Source organism: Panonychus citri, unplaced genomic scaffold (genome assembly GCF_014898815.1).
Source record: "Panonychus citri isolate SS breed McGregor unplaced genomic scaffold, ASM1489881v1 Contig00140, whole genome shotgun sequence".
Classification (NCBI taxonomy): Eukaryota; Metazoa; Arthropoda; class Arachnida; order Trombidiformes; family Tetranychidae; genus Panonychus; species Panonychus citri.
In genome coordinates this window covers 2,848,482-2,865,100 of record NW_026515545.1, presented here as the reverse complement: position 1 = coordinate 2,865,100, position 16,619 = coordinate 2,848,482, and the positions used below count along the sequence as shown (strand labels likewise).

General features: G+C 29.7%; 1 protein-coding gene across 1 annotated transcript; it reads right to left on the bottom strand.

Annotated features, from left to right (window-relative positions):
* Positions 1–556: 556 nt before the first annotated feature.
* On the bottom strand, positions 557–15,406 carry LOC128394898 (ATP-binding cassette sub-family G member 1-like). Its single transcript, XM_053355270.1, has 3 exons — positions 15,034–15,406; positions 1,532–4,869; positions 557–1,500 (listed from the first exon to the last, which is right to left on the bottom strand). The coding sequence occupies exons 2-3, from the start codon at positions 3,449–3,451 to the stop codon at positions 958–960; spliced, it is 2,463 nt and encodes an 820-aa protein (XP_053211245.1). The 5' UTR covers positions 3,452–4,869; positions 15,034–15,406; the 3' UTR covers positions 557–957.
* Between the last annotated feature and the right edge of the window lie 1,213 nt (positions 15,407–16,619).

Below are 16,619 nucleotides of genomic sequence, written 5' to 3'. Positions count from 1 at the left end.
ATAGTAAATACTGTTTAACCAATTCAGGTTAATTCAAGTTGAATTAATTACCGATAATTAATAATATAAATCAAGAGACTTTTGTTAATTTTAGATTAAATTAATTGGAAATCAATTAACTCTTTCCGGCTAAATAACAGAGCAATTAATTATAACCAATTTGATTCCGATTGATTAAAGATCAATTATCCAAGTTAAATATAAATACTACAGTTAAGACACTCGACTTGATTGTGATTAGTTTAATTGTTAAATATAATGGAAAGTGATTGAACATCCGGACAGAAAGAAAAAACTAAATCTAAATTAAGGTAAATGCTACAAATGCCCTTAGGGTAAATTGAGAAAAAACTTTTCTGTTTACAAATCAACTTGAAATGCGTAAATTGTTGAGCTAATTTGATTAACCAAAATGTATTCACAGTAATAAACAATTAACGATAATCAATATAATAAAGATGATTACTTGAATACGTTGCAATGTGATTAACTTAATTGTCCCGTAATAGATATTAAATTAAATTGATTAATTAGTAGTCGATTGCAATGAAATGAATTAACAATCAATTGAAACAATATAATTATTATCTCATTATTATTATTACAATGTATGTATTTTTTTGTGTGTATTTCATTTAAATCAAATTAATTTGAAATTATAATTATGCTTACAATTGATATAATTAAATTGTTAATTGTTGTCGATTGGTTTTTTTTTTAGTTTCTCATATAATTGATTAAAAGTTTTTCGCGGGAAATTTGGATCCATTGTAAATGCTGCAATTGGGAGGAGGAAGTGGGGCAAAGATTGATGGAGGTGGTGGTCATCGTGGTGGTGGAGGTGGTGGTCATCATCATCATCATCCTGGTGTAATTAATTGTATTGTGTGTGTGTGTTTATAGATTATGGTGTTGATTTTGTTTACGAGATTACGATTTAAATTTAGATTGTATTAATCACTCAGTGATTAAATAATAGACGGAAAAAATGATAAAAGCTAAAGATATAATTATTACAAGGGTTGAAAAATAGAGACAGCATTTGGCTGAGAAAATTTTCCTTGGTGATAAACAGGATAAATTAGGGAAACGGAAATTAATCTCCGGATTAACTTTACAGTAAAGGATGAAAAATGTCACCAACCTCCAAAGGATAAGGTGAAATGTTAGAGCGGTAAAATGGGTTGAATAATCTTTATCATTGAGCTCAAATTTGAACATCACTACGGAGATCACATTATTATACTCAGAATCACTTTGATCGTTTGATGCAAAAGACGAACCAGAATCACTTAGACGGACACCATTCTCATCGGAGTGGCATCTTTTCTGTCCATAAATGGTTAATAGAATGGCCTCAAAAGCGAATCGTATAAAGGAAAGGTAAGTTATAAATTGTGCTCGACCCATTGAATTGGATCGTACAAAGAAACCAGAGAAAAGAAAATTGAATAACATTATAACGGTGGCCACGAAAATGGAGATGTTAAAATTGGTGGTGAAAATGGTCCGATAAAGAAGCCAACCCTTGGGCTATATAAGAGGCAAGAATTGATATTGAGACAAAGTTATTAAATCTTGATGACTTGGTGGCAAAGGGGATCGCGTCTACCCATGAATTCAGGCCAATCTGTTGGGTTGTATAATAAGTGAATAGGGAATAGAGGTAGGGAAGGATTAACTGAATCCAGAATTCTGTTAATGTTTTGGCCATATAATAGGAGGCGGTTGAATACCATCCGTTACGATGTTCATTCATAAAGATTTTTATCTCAGAGGGAAAGGTTAACACCGTTGGCATGAGAGCGGCAAACATGAGGAAAAGTAGATTGAAAAATAGGTAAGATATGTTCCTATCGATATTTGATTCCTCACGAAGACGGGAAAGTGGAACTTGCTCCGTACAATTGGGTCGATAATAGTATCCAGCTGAATTTACCCTTAGGCAACCATCATCTACACCAATATTACCATCGTAAAGCATTGAAAGTAAAAGGGCAACGAATACATGTAAACCAACACGAATAAATAACCATAAAGGTTCACGACAAGTACCATGGAGAAATGAACGTCGAAGTAGATACATCATATGGCGAAGGCTAAGGTGATTCCGATTTTCTCTCATTTCTTCAACTTCAGACATTGAACTGGTATCAATTGAATCCATTTCGAATTCAATCAACTTGGCAGAAGATTCTTCTAATAATCGAACTTTTAATAATTCTTTCTCATCTAATGGTGTTACTATTGAAATTGTCGTTGACTCTTTGGGTTGTTGTTGTTGGTGATTTTTACGTTGTTGTTGTTGACTTGCAGGTCCATTTGGTGGTGATGAGGATGAGTATGAAATTGGATGAGATGAGAAGGATGTTGGTGGTGGTGAAAGATGAAGACAATTATTATGATTGTTGGTGTGATTACAGTTATTGAGACAATTATTTGTTGTTGTTGTAAAATGTGAGGGTGAAAGGGGTAAAGGTGACAGGGAATTTGATGATAAATTGGTTGTCGTTTTATTGACTTGTGACTTGGCGACTGCTGATGAGGATTTAGATGATGATCGAGATGATCGATGGCTTCGACTAAAGCAATCGGTTGGTTCTTCTTCGTCCAAAAGGCAAACTGTATTTATCGCAGCGGCATCAATGATAACATCCGCTGGATTATGTCCATTTGGACAATTAACCTGGAATTGAGATAAATATGAGCGAAGTACTTCCGGTCTACCTTGGTAAAGACATTTACCTGCTCGTGAAAGAACGTAAAGTTGATCAAACAGTTTAAGAATCTTGTATGAGGGTTGATGAATTGTCGCAATTATGGCCATTCCATGGGCCATGCAAAGTTTTTGCAATTGAGTTAATACGGTAAAAGAAACGTTTGAATCTAAACCTGATGTTGGCTCATCGATGAATAAAATTTTAGGTTTAACCTCTGAGGCCAATTCTTGAGCGATAACCAAACGTTTACGTTGACCACCCGAACATGAGTGTACCAAAGTATGGCGACAATTACGAAGGTCAAGTTGATCAATAAGCTCTTCAACAACCTTGGACTCATTTTGAGCACCCTTTAAACGGGAAGCATAAAAAATGGATTCAATAACCGATAAACAAGGGAACAAGTGATCTTCCTCTTTTTGGGTTATAAATGAGGCCTTATTTGCTAATGGATTACGATAGATTTTACCCTTATAACGACCTGACCATGTACCAAATAAGCATTGTAACAATGTTGTTTTACCAGCACCCGAAGGTCCCATGATAGCGGATAGATCATGGAATCGAAAGACACCTGAAATGTTTCGTAAAATGGCCTTACGACATTTATGGGACATGGATTTAACCAGGAAACCGTCAAGTAGATCCATTGGTTTATAAACGGTAAGGTTTCGCCAGACAACGGCCACATGATTGTTTTCATCAACGGTGGTCACTTGAGGTGGACACATGATGTTATTTGTTGACGGTGGTGATAACTTTTTACCACTCAAATCAATCGGTTTGATTGTTGATGATCCTGATGATAATCCGTGATGCTGAATGTTGGTTACCTGTTTAGATGGTTGATTATCAGGATCAGCTGATTGGTTATTTAAACCGTTACAACAATCACGGTAACGATTTCCTATGGGTTCACACTTTCCCGTTACGTCACACGGGGTCACTTGTGATGACCTGGTAACGGGTGAACCGTTTGGACTTTTGGGTATCGTCGTCGTGCCTTAAGTTTACGGTGAATCACAAAAAAAAGGTTCTCGGCGGTTTTGATTGTTGATAATTTTCGTTGATCAACTTTGATGATGATTTATGATGATGATGATTTAACTGTGAATTAATATAAATTGAAGAGAAGTTTTTTTTTCAGCTCTAATCAAAATTAATTGTAAGCAATTAAACAACAGAAACAACAGAAAAAAGTATTCACAACAATCAAACTGGTTAATTATGATTTCTAAATAGAAGTGATAACTTTTTTTTGTCTTCTGCGGATTCGATCAATGAATTTAGGTCAAAGTTAAGGTTAATTATTGATGATTAATTGTTGTGATTATATTATATGAGATTATGAGGATAAATCGTCAGATTGAACGTTATCCGTTTTTCGATGAGATGAAAAGTCGATAGAGGACAAGATTAAGGAGAGAGATAGAAAGATGAAGAAAACGAAGGTAAAACTTAATTTTCGATTAGATTATGATTGCGAATATGATCAGTTGATTGTTGACTGTTAATTGTGGATGAAACTTGTAGGTGTCACGCTTGAATCTATCAAGATTGATTGTGATTTGCGAAAAATGTTAATCAAGGACTTGTTGATCTTATAGAATCGCCTTGTTGTTGTTGTTGGATTAGAGTAGTTGATTGATTAATAACAATAGTTAATCCAATGGTTTTGGTAATGATCATTTGTGATCTCCTCATAATAGTTATTGTTATTGTTAATCAAACTCAATTGAATCCAAATGAGTTAATCCACCAGAATTAATCAAGAGAATTGAATGAAAAATCCACCAAAGAAATTGAATTAAAGGCCAATAATTGAGGGAAAATGAAACTTGATCAATGATCAACAACGTTAAGGTAACAATTAATAATCTAATTACACCTTAATTATCTGATTAACAATTAATTGTAAGAAAGAAAAGTTTTAAATTATTTGTTGATTGTGTTGATTTCGATTGATTGATTAACGTTCACAAATCGGGTGTTGACAATTGTTTGTTTATCTCTCCAATCTATGATTAAATATTATCACGAATTAACAATTTAATTAACAGCAACTTTGGGTAAGGTGATTAACAATTTTCGTTGATATTGTTGATTGTTGGACAATGTTGAATATTAATTGTTTAGAATTAGTTGATCACTATAAATGTATAGAGAAAGAAAAGGTAAAATTTTCAGTTAATTAACTTTTTCGTATATTATCAATTTAGTTGAACAGGTAAAAGACAAATGATGACCAAATCAATGTTACACCGATGATTATATAAATTGTTGGAAACATTTAATTGTAAACAATTGGAGTTAATCATCATGATGATAATGTTAATTGTGATGTTTTCCATATAATTTTATTGGTACTTTTAACTAACCAAAAAGGGGATTTTTTTTCAATACTATTTGTTGATTCTTTGCAGAAAAATATAAATAAATTATTACCTGTTGTTGTTATTTTAACAATTACGTTAAAAAAAAGCCTTAATCAAGTCAATTGCTATGAAGTTATGATTAATAAATTGTTATGATAATAAAAATCACAGGTAACATGAAATAATCAAGGGTAACTAAACGATATAAACCTTGAGGTAAAAACTTATTATCAAGTTGACAATTAAAATGGTTAAATATAAACACTGGGAGTTAAATGGTGATAAAGGTAATTCAATGGTCAGTATAAGGATAACAATTGGTCAAGAGGGTTTCAAGTATATTCATATTCAAATTATTGATGTTTAACTACAATTGCTTTCTAATTGTTGACCAATTTTCAAAGGTTTTCAATTTATCACTTTCGCTTTCACTTTTTATCCGCATCACCAATTGAAAGGACAATTACTTTTTATTGTAAATGTTTATCTTCATCTTCATCATTGTTTTTCCTGATTCCTGATTTTGTCACCCTCTTGAAAGTATATTGACCATCCTCTTGTTAACCTATGACCTCTTTGTTTGTCAATCTAAGTACACACATCTCTATACATGTATATGCATAAGTATTGAGTGAACTTGAATCAATACTTGATGATCAAAATTTGTCGACAGGTAAATTGTCATTGACAAGGTACAACAACAATCAACAGGTAAATGTCAACGCCCTGTTTGTTATATTACAGGTAAATTGTTGTTTAATTTAACAGCAATTTGCTAAAACAAAATTAACTAATTGATTTGCCATTTTGTTTTTACATTGTCACAGGGAAACACACAATTAATTATCAAACATGGTAAATATAACAAATCCATAAGCAGTAACAATAACAAATTAAATGCTAAATCACAATTAAGAGTCACTGATTAATAAGATTGCCACAGTTAATGGGTAATCATTATGAACAGCTAGTTAACAATTAGCTAATTGTGATTTTTTTTATAACATAGGTTTTTACTTGCTCTTAACAATTAAAATCTATCACCTAACCAACGTAATTAACATATAAGTTTAAAACCTTCATTCCCTCGATAAGTTAATTGTTATCGTTAATTAACTTTCTTCGTTTAATCCTCTCAACCATTAACCAAACAATTAACCATTAAACCATAGACAATTAACTGATTTACATGATAATAAAATCATCAGCATAAAAATAGAGTTCAATTAATTGTTAGTTAAAATGTGAAAAATAATTCAATTGATATAAATGAGAAAATGAAAAGAAAAACAAAAATTTCAATTCATTTTCATGGAGATAAAGTTCATTTACTCATTTCAATTGTTATGGTTTTTTTTCATGATAAAATTATTGTTGAATAAAAATTCAAGAAGCTAATCAAAGTGAATCAAACAATTTAGAGAGAGAGAGAGAGAGAGAGAGAGACAAAAATAAACAACAATTAGCAACAACAACAGCAACAATTAAGCATAACAATTAACAGAAAAATAATAACATTAAACTCACAAGAAAATTTTCATTTCATGATGAAAATTTTATATACCCAAATGAGAAAGCAGAATGTTGTTAATTTTGTTAAGTGATTATCGTTAATTGTTCAAATTGTGTTATTGTTAATCATTGCAATTAACACATTAGCTTGATAATTAACAAATAAAACACGAAAAAAAAAATACAAAACTTGGCACAAAAGTATCAACCGATTACCTGATTATCAGTTAATTAATTGTCATGATGATGATGTGAACAAAAAAAGGTAAGAAAATTGTTTTTTTTTCATCAATCATGAATCAGAATCTGAATCATCTCCATCATCATCAACAACTCAATCCTTTTATTCATATAAATATATATATATTATACGATTAATACCATGTCCGGGTTGTGAGTATTTCTCATTATCAGAATGCAGAAAAAAGTTAACTTGAAATGCTTAAAACTATGACCGTTACCATGGTTACTTTCAAGTTTACCTCATCACCTGATTTCGGGTGGGGATTCATCAAGATAACTCTAGGAACCTTTAACCCCACCCTATCTGTTACTAATAACTATAACTGTATCTTAGCTTGGATTTAGCTGAAACTTTTGAAAATTGTTCCAAAAAGCCCTCAGGACATGAACTCTCTCAATTAATATAATGATAATTAATAGCTGAATGAAGGTAACATCAGAATGAGAGGAGAAGCAAAAAAAAAGTTACTCAGATTGGAGACAGAAAAAAAAATTATCATTAACAAATTTTCATTCATTTTATTTTCCAAATCAAAGATCCGGTTATATGATTACAAGAAATTGAATGATAACCACCATGTCTCTGAACTGGTGATAATCAGAATTAATCATGACAAGAATTCAGCATGATTAGAATTTAAATTATTTTCCATTTTTTTTTTCTCTCTCGAAACTTTTCATCTTTCCATTAGAACTTTTTTTTTCGACAAGGACAATATGTTATCATAATACTTGGAGACGAATTCAAATTCGGATCTGAACGAACATTATAAGAATCCAAGGTAATTAACTAATTAGATAATTGAACAATTGGATTCGATTATTTTCCCATTTTTTTTTGTTCGCCAAACAATTAAAAGAATCATTTGCAATCTCTCCGTTGATCACAATTTAATTAACTATTCCAATTATAATGACGATAATTATAATCGTCCAAAGTAAATTTCTAATCTTAAACATGTTGAAATGTGAATTGAAAAAAGCACAATTTCCAATCAGAAGTAATTAAAGTAAAATAAAAAAAAATCCCAATCTGATAATAATAAATTAACATGATAAATATAAATCAAGGTATCATCTGAATTAATAATCATCATCATCATCACAACAACAACATGATTAAAATTGATTATCATCAACAGTTTAATATTAAAACAAGTGAGAAAAAAAGTGAAAATGGTTTCAAGTATAAAAAGTGATATTAATAGATGATGATGATGATGATTGTGGTGATTAAAGAGTTGGTGGTTAATTGTTGATTAACTGGCTACTAGTTTAATAATAATTGTCTGCAATCAAGGTGTGTGTGTTGATTAATCTTGATACAATCATGATATGAGCATCCTTCTGATCATCATCACCATCATCATTTGGATTGAATAACATGATGATGATGCTGAAAAAAAGGTAAAGATAAATAAACTTTTCAGACAATTGGGTGAGATCAGACTGATTGTTGATCATAATCATGATGAAAATTAACAAAACTTAATCATTATTATCATTTTTAATACCTTTACCTCATCAATAGTTTACTAATCATCTGGTTAATCAATTGATTCAGTTTTTCAAGTCACATTTTGACAATTTAATAACTAACAAAATTCATGGTTCGATTTGTAAAAACAACAATCAACAGGTAAATAAAAAAATACCAACAATTAAAGTTAATATTATCGCTTTTTTTTTACTCTTAATGTTAATTGTAAATGACAATCCCAATTCATCAAACCAATAAAGTTTAAATTGCTGTCAATCAAATTTAATCAATTTTGATCAAGTTAACTCACAACAATCAAAGTTAATTCATTTTACCTTAACCTTTTTTGTTGTTGTTGTTACTGTTGTTAATTAACTTGATTAACCATCAAAAATTTAATGCTCATTTTAAACAATTAACATTGAATATTTTGCTTTCAACAAAATCATCAATCGTTGATTAACTTTATATAATTGTCATTGAAACAAAGATATTAGATTTAAATTATTGTGATAATTGAATTATTATAATAATATAATAAAAGTAATCAGCTTAATTGTGGAACCGTTAATTAGCCAAGTTTGAAATAAATGACAATAATTTCATTAACAATTAAGAAAAACAATAATTATAAACATTAATGTCAAGTAACAATTGAATATCAGCAAAAGTCATTGAGAAAAACAAAAAAGTAAATTGATTGTCAATGCAATTAAATGGTCAGTTGATTAAAACAATTGAAAAATTAATCTTATTTATAATTAATTGTCGATAAGTTTGATTGATGCTAATCAATTATGATAATGGCTACAAGTGAAAATTGTCATTGTAATTGTGATTACCTAGAAAAACAATTAATTGAAGAGACAATCAACTAAATCTATTAATAGTAATCAAAGAGTTGAGGTAGTAAATTGTTTGAACAATTAAATTTAAGAGTACAATTTAAAGTTGATTATCTTGAGTAGTTTTGTAAGGATAAGTTTTGGTTTTGTTTTTCACAATGAAAACAAACAATCAAATATTGTTTACATTGATCAACAACAATCAACAACAATCGACAGGGAAAAAAAGGTTGAAAATCACTTAAAATTAACTAACAATTTAATCACTTAATTTATCAGGTGAATTAAAGTTAATTTGTCAACCAATTTAAAAGAGAGAGAGAGAGAGAGAAAGAAAAACAAGTTTGATCATTGTAAGTTCTGGGTATTGATGAAGTTGAATCAATTTGATGGTTGATGTGATATTCAAGGAAGCGATTCAATATCCTCCACCATGGTAATCGGATGCTCTGTCAGGTACAATAACAGGTAACACATCCTTCTTGGTGTCTCAAGGTGGGTGTGTGTGCTCAGTGTGTTTCCAGTATGCACGGATTAACACCGAGCACTTGAAAATTCAATCTAAGATGATATTGGAATGGTAATGATAATGGTGAATATTTCTCACGATTTTAACACTTTCAGCATTCAGAATACAGGAAATGATAATTCAGCAATACTCTCATGTCGTTGAACGTTTATTTATCATCATGATGATGCGTTTATCCACTTGATTACTACTACTACTACTACAAATTGTCACCGTTGTTATATCAATGACTATGCAAGTTGATTAGCTGATTAACTTTGGTAATAATAATAAAACAAAATCAAAATTGGATCAACAAAATTTTCACCCTCATAAATTGTTTATAAAGACAATTTGTTAATCAGTAAATTGAAACAATTAACAAGCTGAGAATTGGAAACACTTTAAATTGTGACATTGATGATTAATTGTTTCCGATAGTTTTTTTTTGTATAATATAAATAAATAACAGGATTGAAATGGATTAAGCTTAATCCTAAGTAATAATTGTACTTATTGATTAATGAGGCAAAAGCGTTTTAATTAAAAAACTTTGCTCTTGTATTGATACCTGAACGGAAAAGGAAATGTCAAATTAAGTTGGATTAGCTGTTCAAAGTACTCAGATACAATATCCTTAAGCAATATGATACATGAGGAAGATGATGAGGATGATGAGGATGATGAAGATGAAGATGAAGATGACCAACCAAAGGTAAAATTTGAAAAAAGTGTATCATTTTTTTGTCTTGATTCGAGTTGATTAATGATTGTTGTTGATTAGTTGAGGAAAGAAAAAGAAAACAAAATCTAAATTGTTGATTTACAAAATCTAAATGATGATAAAAGTTTTTTTCTTCATCATCTTCTTAATTGCAAATGGGTTATCAGTTGATTAGTTAACAGTTGAGGGAATTAAGAGTTTAAATAATATTGGAATCAATGAGAGTTATCAGTTTTTCGGGATTTAATAAACTCGATTTGCTAATAGTTTTCTCTCTCTCTCTCTCTCTCGCTTACCCTTCGGGTTTTTCATTCTAAAGATAGGAAAAGAGAAAAAGATTGTGATGATGAGCAAAGATGATGAGAATGATGATGAGATGAAAGAGAATTATCATCCTCATCATGATCATCATCGAATATCATTGAGAAATAAGAGGGAAGAAATTTGATAGAAATAAGATGTTAATCGTGATCCGGTTAAAGTTAAAAAACTTGTTACATTTTAAGAAATAATAATAATAAGGATAAAAAAGATGATGATAGAAATGAAGATGAGGATGAAAAACAGGGTTTCACCTAATTTCAGAACTTTTTTCAAGTAGTTTTAACTATTATGATGAATTTAGAAGAAAGAAGAAAAAAAAACTCAATATCAACAATCAGATAGTCGTTTGGATTAACTCATAAAACTAAAGGACAAGATGATGATGATGATGATGATGATGATGATAAAGAAAAAATGAGAAATCATCATGTTGATGATCATGATTTGGTGTTTGATGTAAGTGATGAAGGAGAAATACAGTTAAAAAACAAGCTAACAAATCAACAGGTTACATGATGAAATGCTCGAGCCTGAAAAAGTGTGAATATATAAATGAGAGTAAAAAAAAAGTTTCTTATTTGTTAACAAGACAAATACTGACCTTTTTTTATTACCTTGATGGACATGGGAGCTCAGGTAAGTAGGATAGGTAGGAAATTGAATCATGATTAATTATCGAGGCATGTAAACATATTAACTGTTAATTGACAACTGTCAACATTGATGAGATGATGATGATGATGATCAACATTATTCAGTCATCTCTGGTGTCTCTTTAAATGACAATCTTAATGACTCAATAATCATCATGATCGTGGTTCCTTTTTTTGGCTTTGTTTGAACTTCAATCAATTAAATCATCGGACCAAAGCAAAAGGCCAGTGTGTTAATACAACTCACACTCATCATCATCATCATCTTCTCATCATCTTCACCTTTTACCTACAATTATGTACGCACAGCGTTCATGACACTTTGACGTCTCTCTCTCTCTCTCTATTTTGCATTTACCTGTAGTAAGACAAAATTACCGTTATAATAATAATCATGAAAGGTAAGTACTTTTCTGGGACATTCGTTATGCACCAACTCCCATTTTATCATCATTTTTCATACCTTTTCCTAGCTAACATCAAACCCCTTCATCCAACCCAATCGGTTAACCCAAACACTAAGATTAACATCATCACCATCATCATGTTTATCATCATCATCATTGAGAAATATAATCAATGATCAATTATCGTTTTTTTGAATGAAAAACTTTTTTCTCTTCATATTCATTGTCAAAACTTATCAATTTCCTACTTCGTTCATTAAGGTAAGTGCAAAAAAATAGCAAACCAATCAAGTGAAACATTTTAATCATCATTGTCATCAATGAGATTATCCAACAAGATAATCAATAGATAATCTGAATGTAATTGTAGCCAATCAATCAAACACCCTTGAACTCATATGATAATCGTTGAGATGGTTTAATTATTTAATCCTCATCCTGATCAACAAGAAGAAAGCAAAAACAAAAACTTTGTCACACTCCCAAACCTTAATAATCAACATCTTAATCACCTTAATCATCTTGTCTTCATCACAATAATCAAAGATCAACAATCAACAATCAACAGTAACAATATAATAATAACAATAATGATGATTGAAAATAATACAAAATAAATAAAAGTTAATGATTCAATTCAATTCTGATAAATAAAAAAAAACTTAAATTCTTATTATCATTAACATGATCATTTAAAAGTTAACAATCTGATGATTAAACATGATTAAGAAATGGATACATCAATCAATAGATACAAACATCATCATAATCATTAACAAAATAATAGATAATCAACAATTTAAATTGTTAAATTATTTACAATCAACAACAACAACAGAAAACAATAATCAATTTTGACTTTTTTTGCTTTCACCACCAAATCAATAAGTTTATATTTTCCCAATCAATTTCCTATTAACAAACTCATATATTAACTAATAACTTTAATATTTAATTGAATAATATATAAATTGCGTTAAATTATTAATAATAAAAATAATAAATAACTTTTATTTGATTATATTTATAATAATAATAATTATTAGAATATATTAAAAAAAAAGTTGTAACTAAAATTTTCTGCTTTTTTATATTGAGTTTGTGTGGATGGTGATTATTTATAATATATAAATATATTATCATCGGTATCATTATTATATTATTAGTTTTATATTATATGGTTTTTTTGTACAGTAACTGAAGATGAGGATGAAGATGAGAGATGAAGATGAGAGAGAGAGAGAGAGAGAGAGAGAGAGAGAGAGAGAGAGAGACGAGCTTGATGATTTGGTTTTAGATTTTCGAATGAATCAAAAAGTTTTACAAATCGTTCGTACAGTTTTACTACGTTAGGTTTCGTTGTAACGTTATACTATTATTATTATTATCGTTACGATATCTGATTGCGTAATTATATTAGTCAAGTTAATCATCATCTTCATCATCAGAATGTTCAATAACAACAAGATAGATATATGAATGTATAGCCTGAAAAGAAAAAGAAGAGTAAAATAATAATAATAAACGTCAGAAACTGAAATGGCGATTGAGAAAAAATTAAGACTCAATTTTAAAGGCCTAAGGGCAAAGATGGTTGTATAGTATTGAAATGCACTATAATTGGTTTATAAGTGAATTTTAAATTGATTTAAACTAAAGATACGAGTCACGTCTTGACCAACATGAGAACTTCGACCGGAGAATGAAGAGTGAATGAGATGATGGCGATCATGTCAAACAAGATGAGACGTTGAATGTTATCATCATCATCATCATCATCATTATGTATGCTGTATCATCGTCATCGATTGATAATATATAGAGTATTTTCATTTCGATTCGCTCGAATAGATGATAATTACCATTATCAGGTAAACTAATTGAAGTTATAATGTTAAAAGATTGTCATCAATGATCATCACTTTACAAGAAAAGGGGACGCGTTAGAACAGGTAAAAGATATCAAATATTTTCAACAATCATTATCATCATCATCATCATCATCACTAATCATCATCGTCGTCGTCATCGTCGTCGTCATAAAAGCGTACCTCATACAAAGGCCATTCATCAACGCACCATATGGATCAATAGTCTCATGTAATCACCTTAGAGTGAGCTGAATATGGTGATGATGATGATGAGAGAAATTGAAGGAGTGAGGGAGTAAAGGAAAAGAGAAAGAAAAGAAAGAGAAGAAGAAAAAAACTGGTCTCAATATCACTTTTTCGATGAAATCAATTGGCCCCATAAACCGGCTTTTTTTACTGTCTTTTTTGTCTGTCTTTCTTTCTTTCTCTTACTTGCTCATCATCATCATCATCTTTTTGCATCTTCTGTCCTCTTTTCTTTTCATTTCCGGTCGTTATTATACAATTCCAGACTATCAAAGTTTTCTATTAGATTGATTTCCAATAAGTGCTCAATAAGTTTATCTCATCAATAAGCTGATTAGCTGAAATGTCCAATTCAAATTGATTGTAAACCTCATGGTCTTCAAAATTCATTTTAACCTGACGATTGAAACAATTTCACATTTTTTTACCTGGAAAATTAATAAATTATTACTATATAATTGGTGAATGAAATGATACTCATCACCAATTAGAGTTAGATGTGTATGTTGGTCAATGGATCATCAACATCATTATCATGATGAGAGTGATCATGATGAAAGATGAGTGAAAAATTCAGAACAAGTTGATGAAAATTTCATCAGAAAATGCTATCAACTGATATAATCTTATTTATCTTGACCTTATCATTTCTAGTTCCTTGATTATCTTGATCGTTTCATTGATTCATTGAGATAATTTAGTTTCACCATTTCTCAGAAAATAAACTCAATTAAATCAACGAAATCATCTTAATGGATTCAATCAACAATCATTATTAGTAAATCCAATAAACTGTCATCAATAGATTAACATGTCTAGTTGTTGTCTCTTTCATTTTTTTTTAAATTGTCGTTGATTCCTGTTGATTAATCTTTGATAATAATGATAATCAACATCAATATCAATCAAATAATTACAAGTATAATTGACTAATATTGTTGTGTAACAATGGAGATGAAATAATTAGTAATCTATCAACACAGTTGATCAAATATGACACAATTAACGAGTAGATTAATTTACCTGAGAAATGTTTATAATATGAATCAATTGAAATGTCACCAAATTGTCATAATTGAAATAATCATTGTAATAATAGTAAAAATAATAGCAAAAAGGTTTTACCTTGATGAGGATGCTGAGCAAATGTCCAAGATTAATTAAGAAGCACAATTAACATCAGCTAATCCAAGAGAGACAATTATTAGAGTTCATTGTTATCAGAATTATTTTTGTTAAGTCCATTTAATTGTTGGAACACAATTGTTGATTGTAAAAAAGGATTAGGAAATCAAGTGAGAAACAAAAATATCAACAATGGATTAGGATTAAGATGAGAGAGGTAAGTGATTAATTCAGGTTGAGATTAATTAGAGTAATTTACTGTTGGTGTTCATGATGATGGATTTGGTATTTTTCTACGGAATTCATTTCAACACCAGAATTAGAATCAGGGTTCAATCAGAAACTTAAAATACTATCAGCAAGTTACAACAAACTCACCAAAAAATCAAGTAGAAGATGAAGAAAGATGAAGGTGAGAGAGAAAGAGAGAGAGAGAGAGACAGGGGGAGAGAAAGGAGGTACCAGGAAAAAAGAAAGAGTCAAGAGAGAGAGAGAAAGAATCATGATGATAAATGATAAACCTGTTTTCCAGAATCTTTCATGTTGTTGATGTAAACATAACGGTAAATGATACCGTTTACCTGTAATCTCTTTACAGGTTTTTTTTTGAAACACTTTATATTTTAATCGTAATTAGTTGATCAATTAGATACCTTGTCTCTAAATTGACTAATTGTGATAGCTTGTCAATTGATTATTTTGTCTGATTGGATAGATGATCAACTTTTTTGCTCGCTATTCTCAACATCGACTAACCAATAATATGATCAATGATTATCATTTACGGTTAATTAACTGAAATATCAAACTTTTCATTTTACAATTAAGTAAATTGTAGCTTTTAATCATTGGTAATTTGAGCTGTAAATGATTTATTATGCTGATTGGGAATTAATACTAATTGTAGGATTGAAATTCATTCAATCTGAAAGTATTACTACTTGAATACATAGGAAAAACTTTCGATAGTAACGATTGTGGACTCGAAATCGTCGATCATAAATTGAGTGAACAGTTCATACTCTTGTCTTTGGTAATAGTTTGATTCAAATGGAAATTTAGATTTTTTTTCTGTTCGAAAATAGTCTGAGTGTGTTAGAACTTTTCTTTTCGAGATGTTTGGTATATTCGAGAAATCGAGTTAATTGTAAATGTTCAATGGAAAGTTCTGACCTTTAGAACCACCGTTATGATGAATTTTAGATCTAATTGTAAACATTTCTTAGAAAATGGTAATTAACTAAATAACTACGCAGAGATGAAGTTAATTTCACAGTTAATTTAGTAATCACAATTATGGGCTTGCTAAATTAATAACTGAGAAATTAGATCTCAATCCCTTATGAAAAGTTAATTATTTGAGTAACTACGAGTTAGAAACTTGATTAACTTTGATTTTGTATAGAGTTTGTTTTTAATTTGCTTAAATGAAACACAAATGATCAGTTGTACTAATAATAATTAACTGATTGTTATGATTATATCACAGTTTTTACCGTTACGTTTACTTGATCTCTATTATATTTATTCAACCTTTTCAAAGTGTCTCAACCATGTTAATGTTTACTTATAATAGTAAAACATTT

What these genes read in the sequence shown, in the direction of transcription:
- LOC128394898 (XM_053355270.1), bottom strand. Translation starts at nt 3,451, where the DNA reads ATGTGTCCACCTCAAGTGACCACCGTTGATGAAAACAATCATGTGGCC. An exon ending in TTCTTGCCTCTTATATAGCC is followed by an intron (nt 1,501 to 1,531) that starts CAAGGGTTGGCT and finishes CGGACCATTTTC; the next exon opens with ACCACCAATTTTAACATCTC.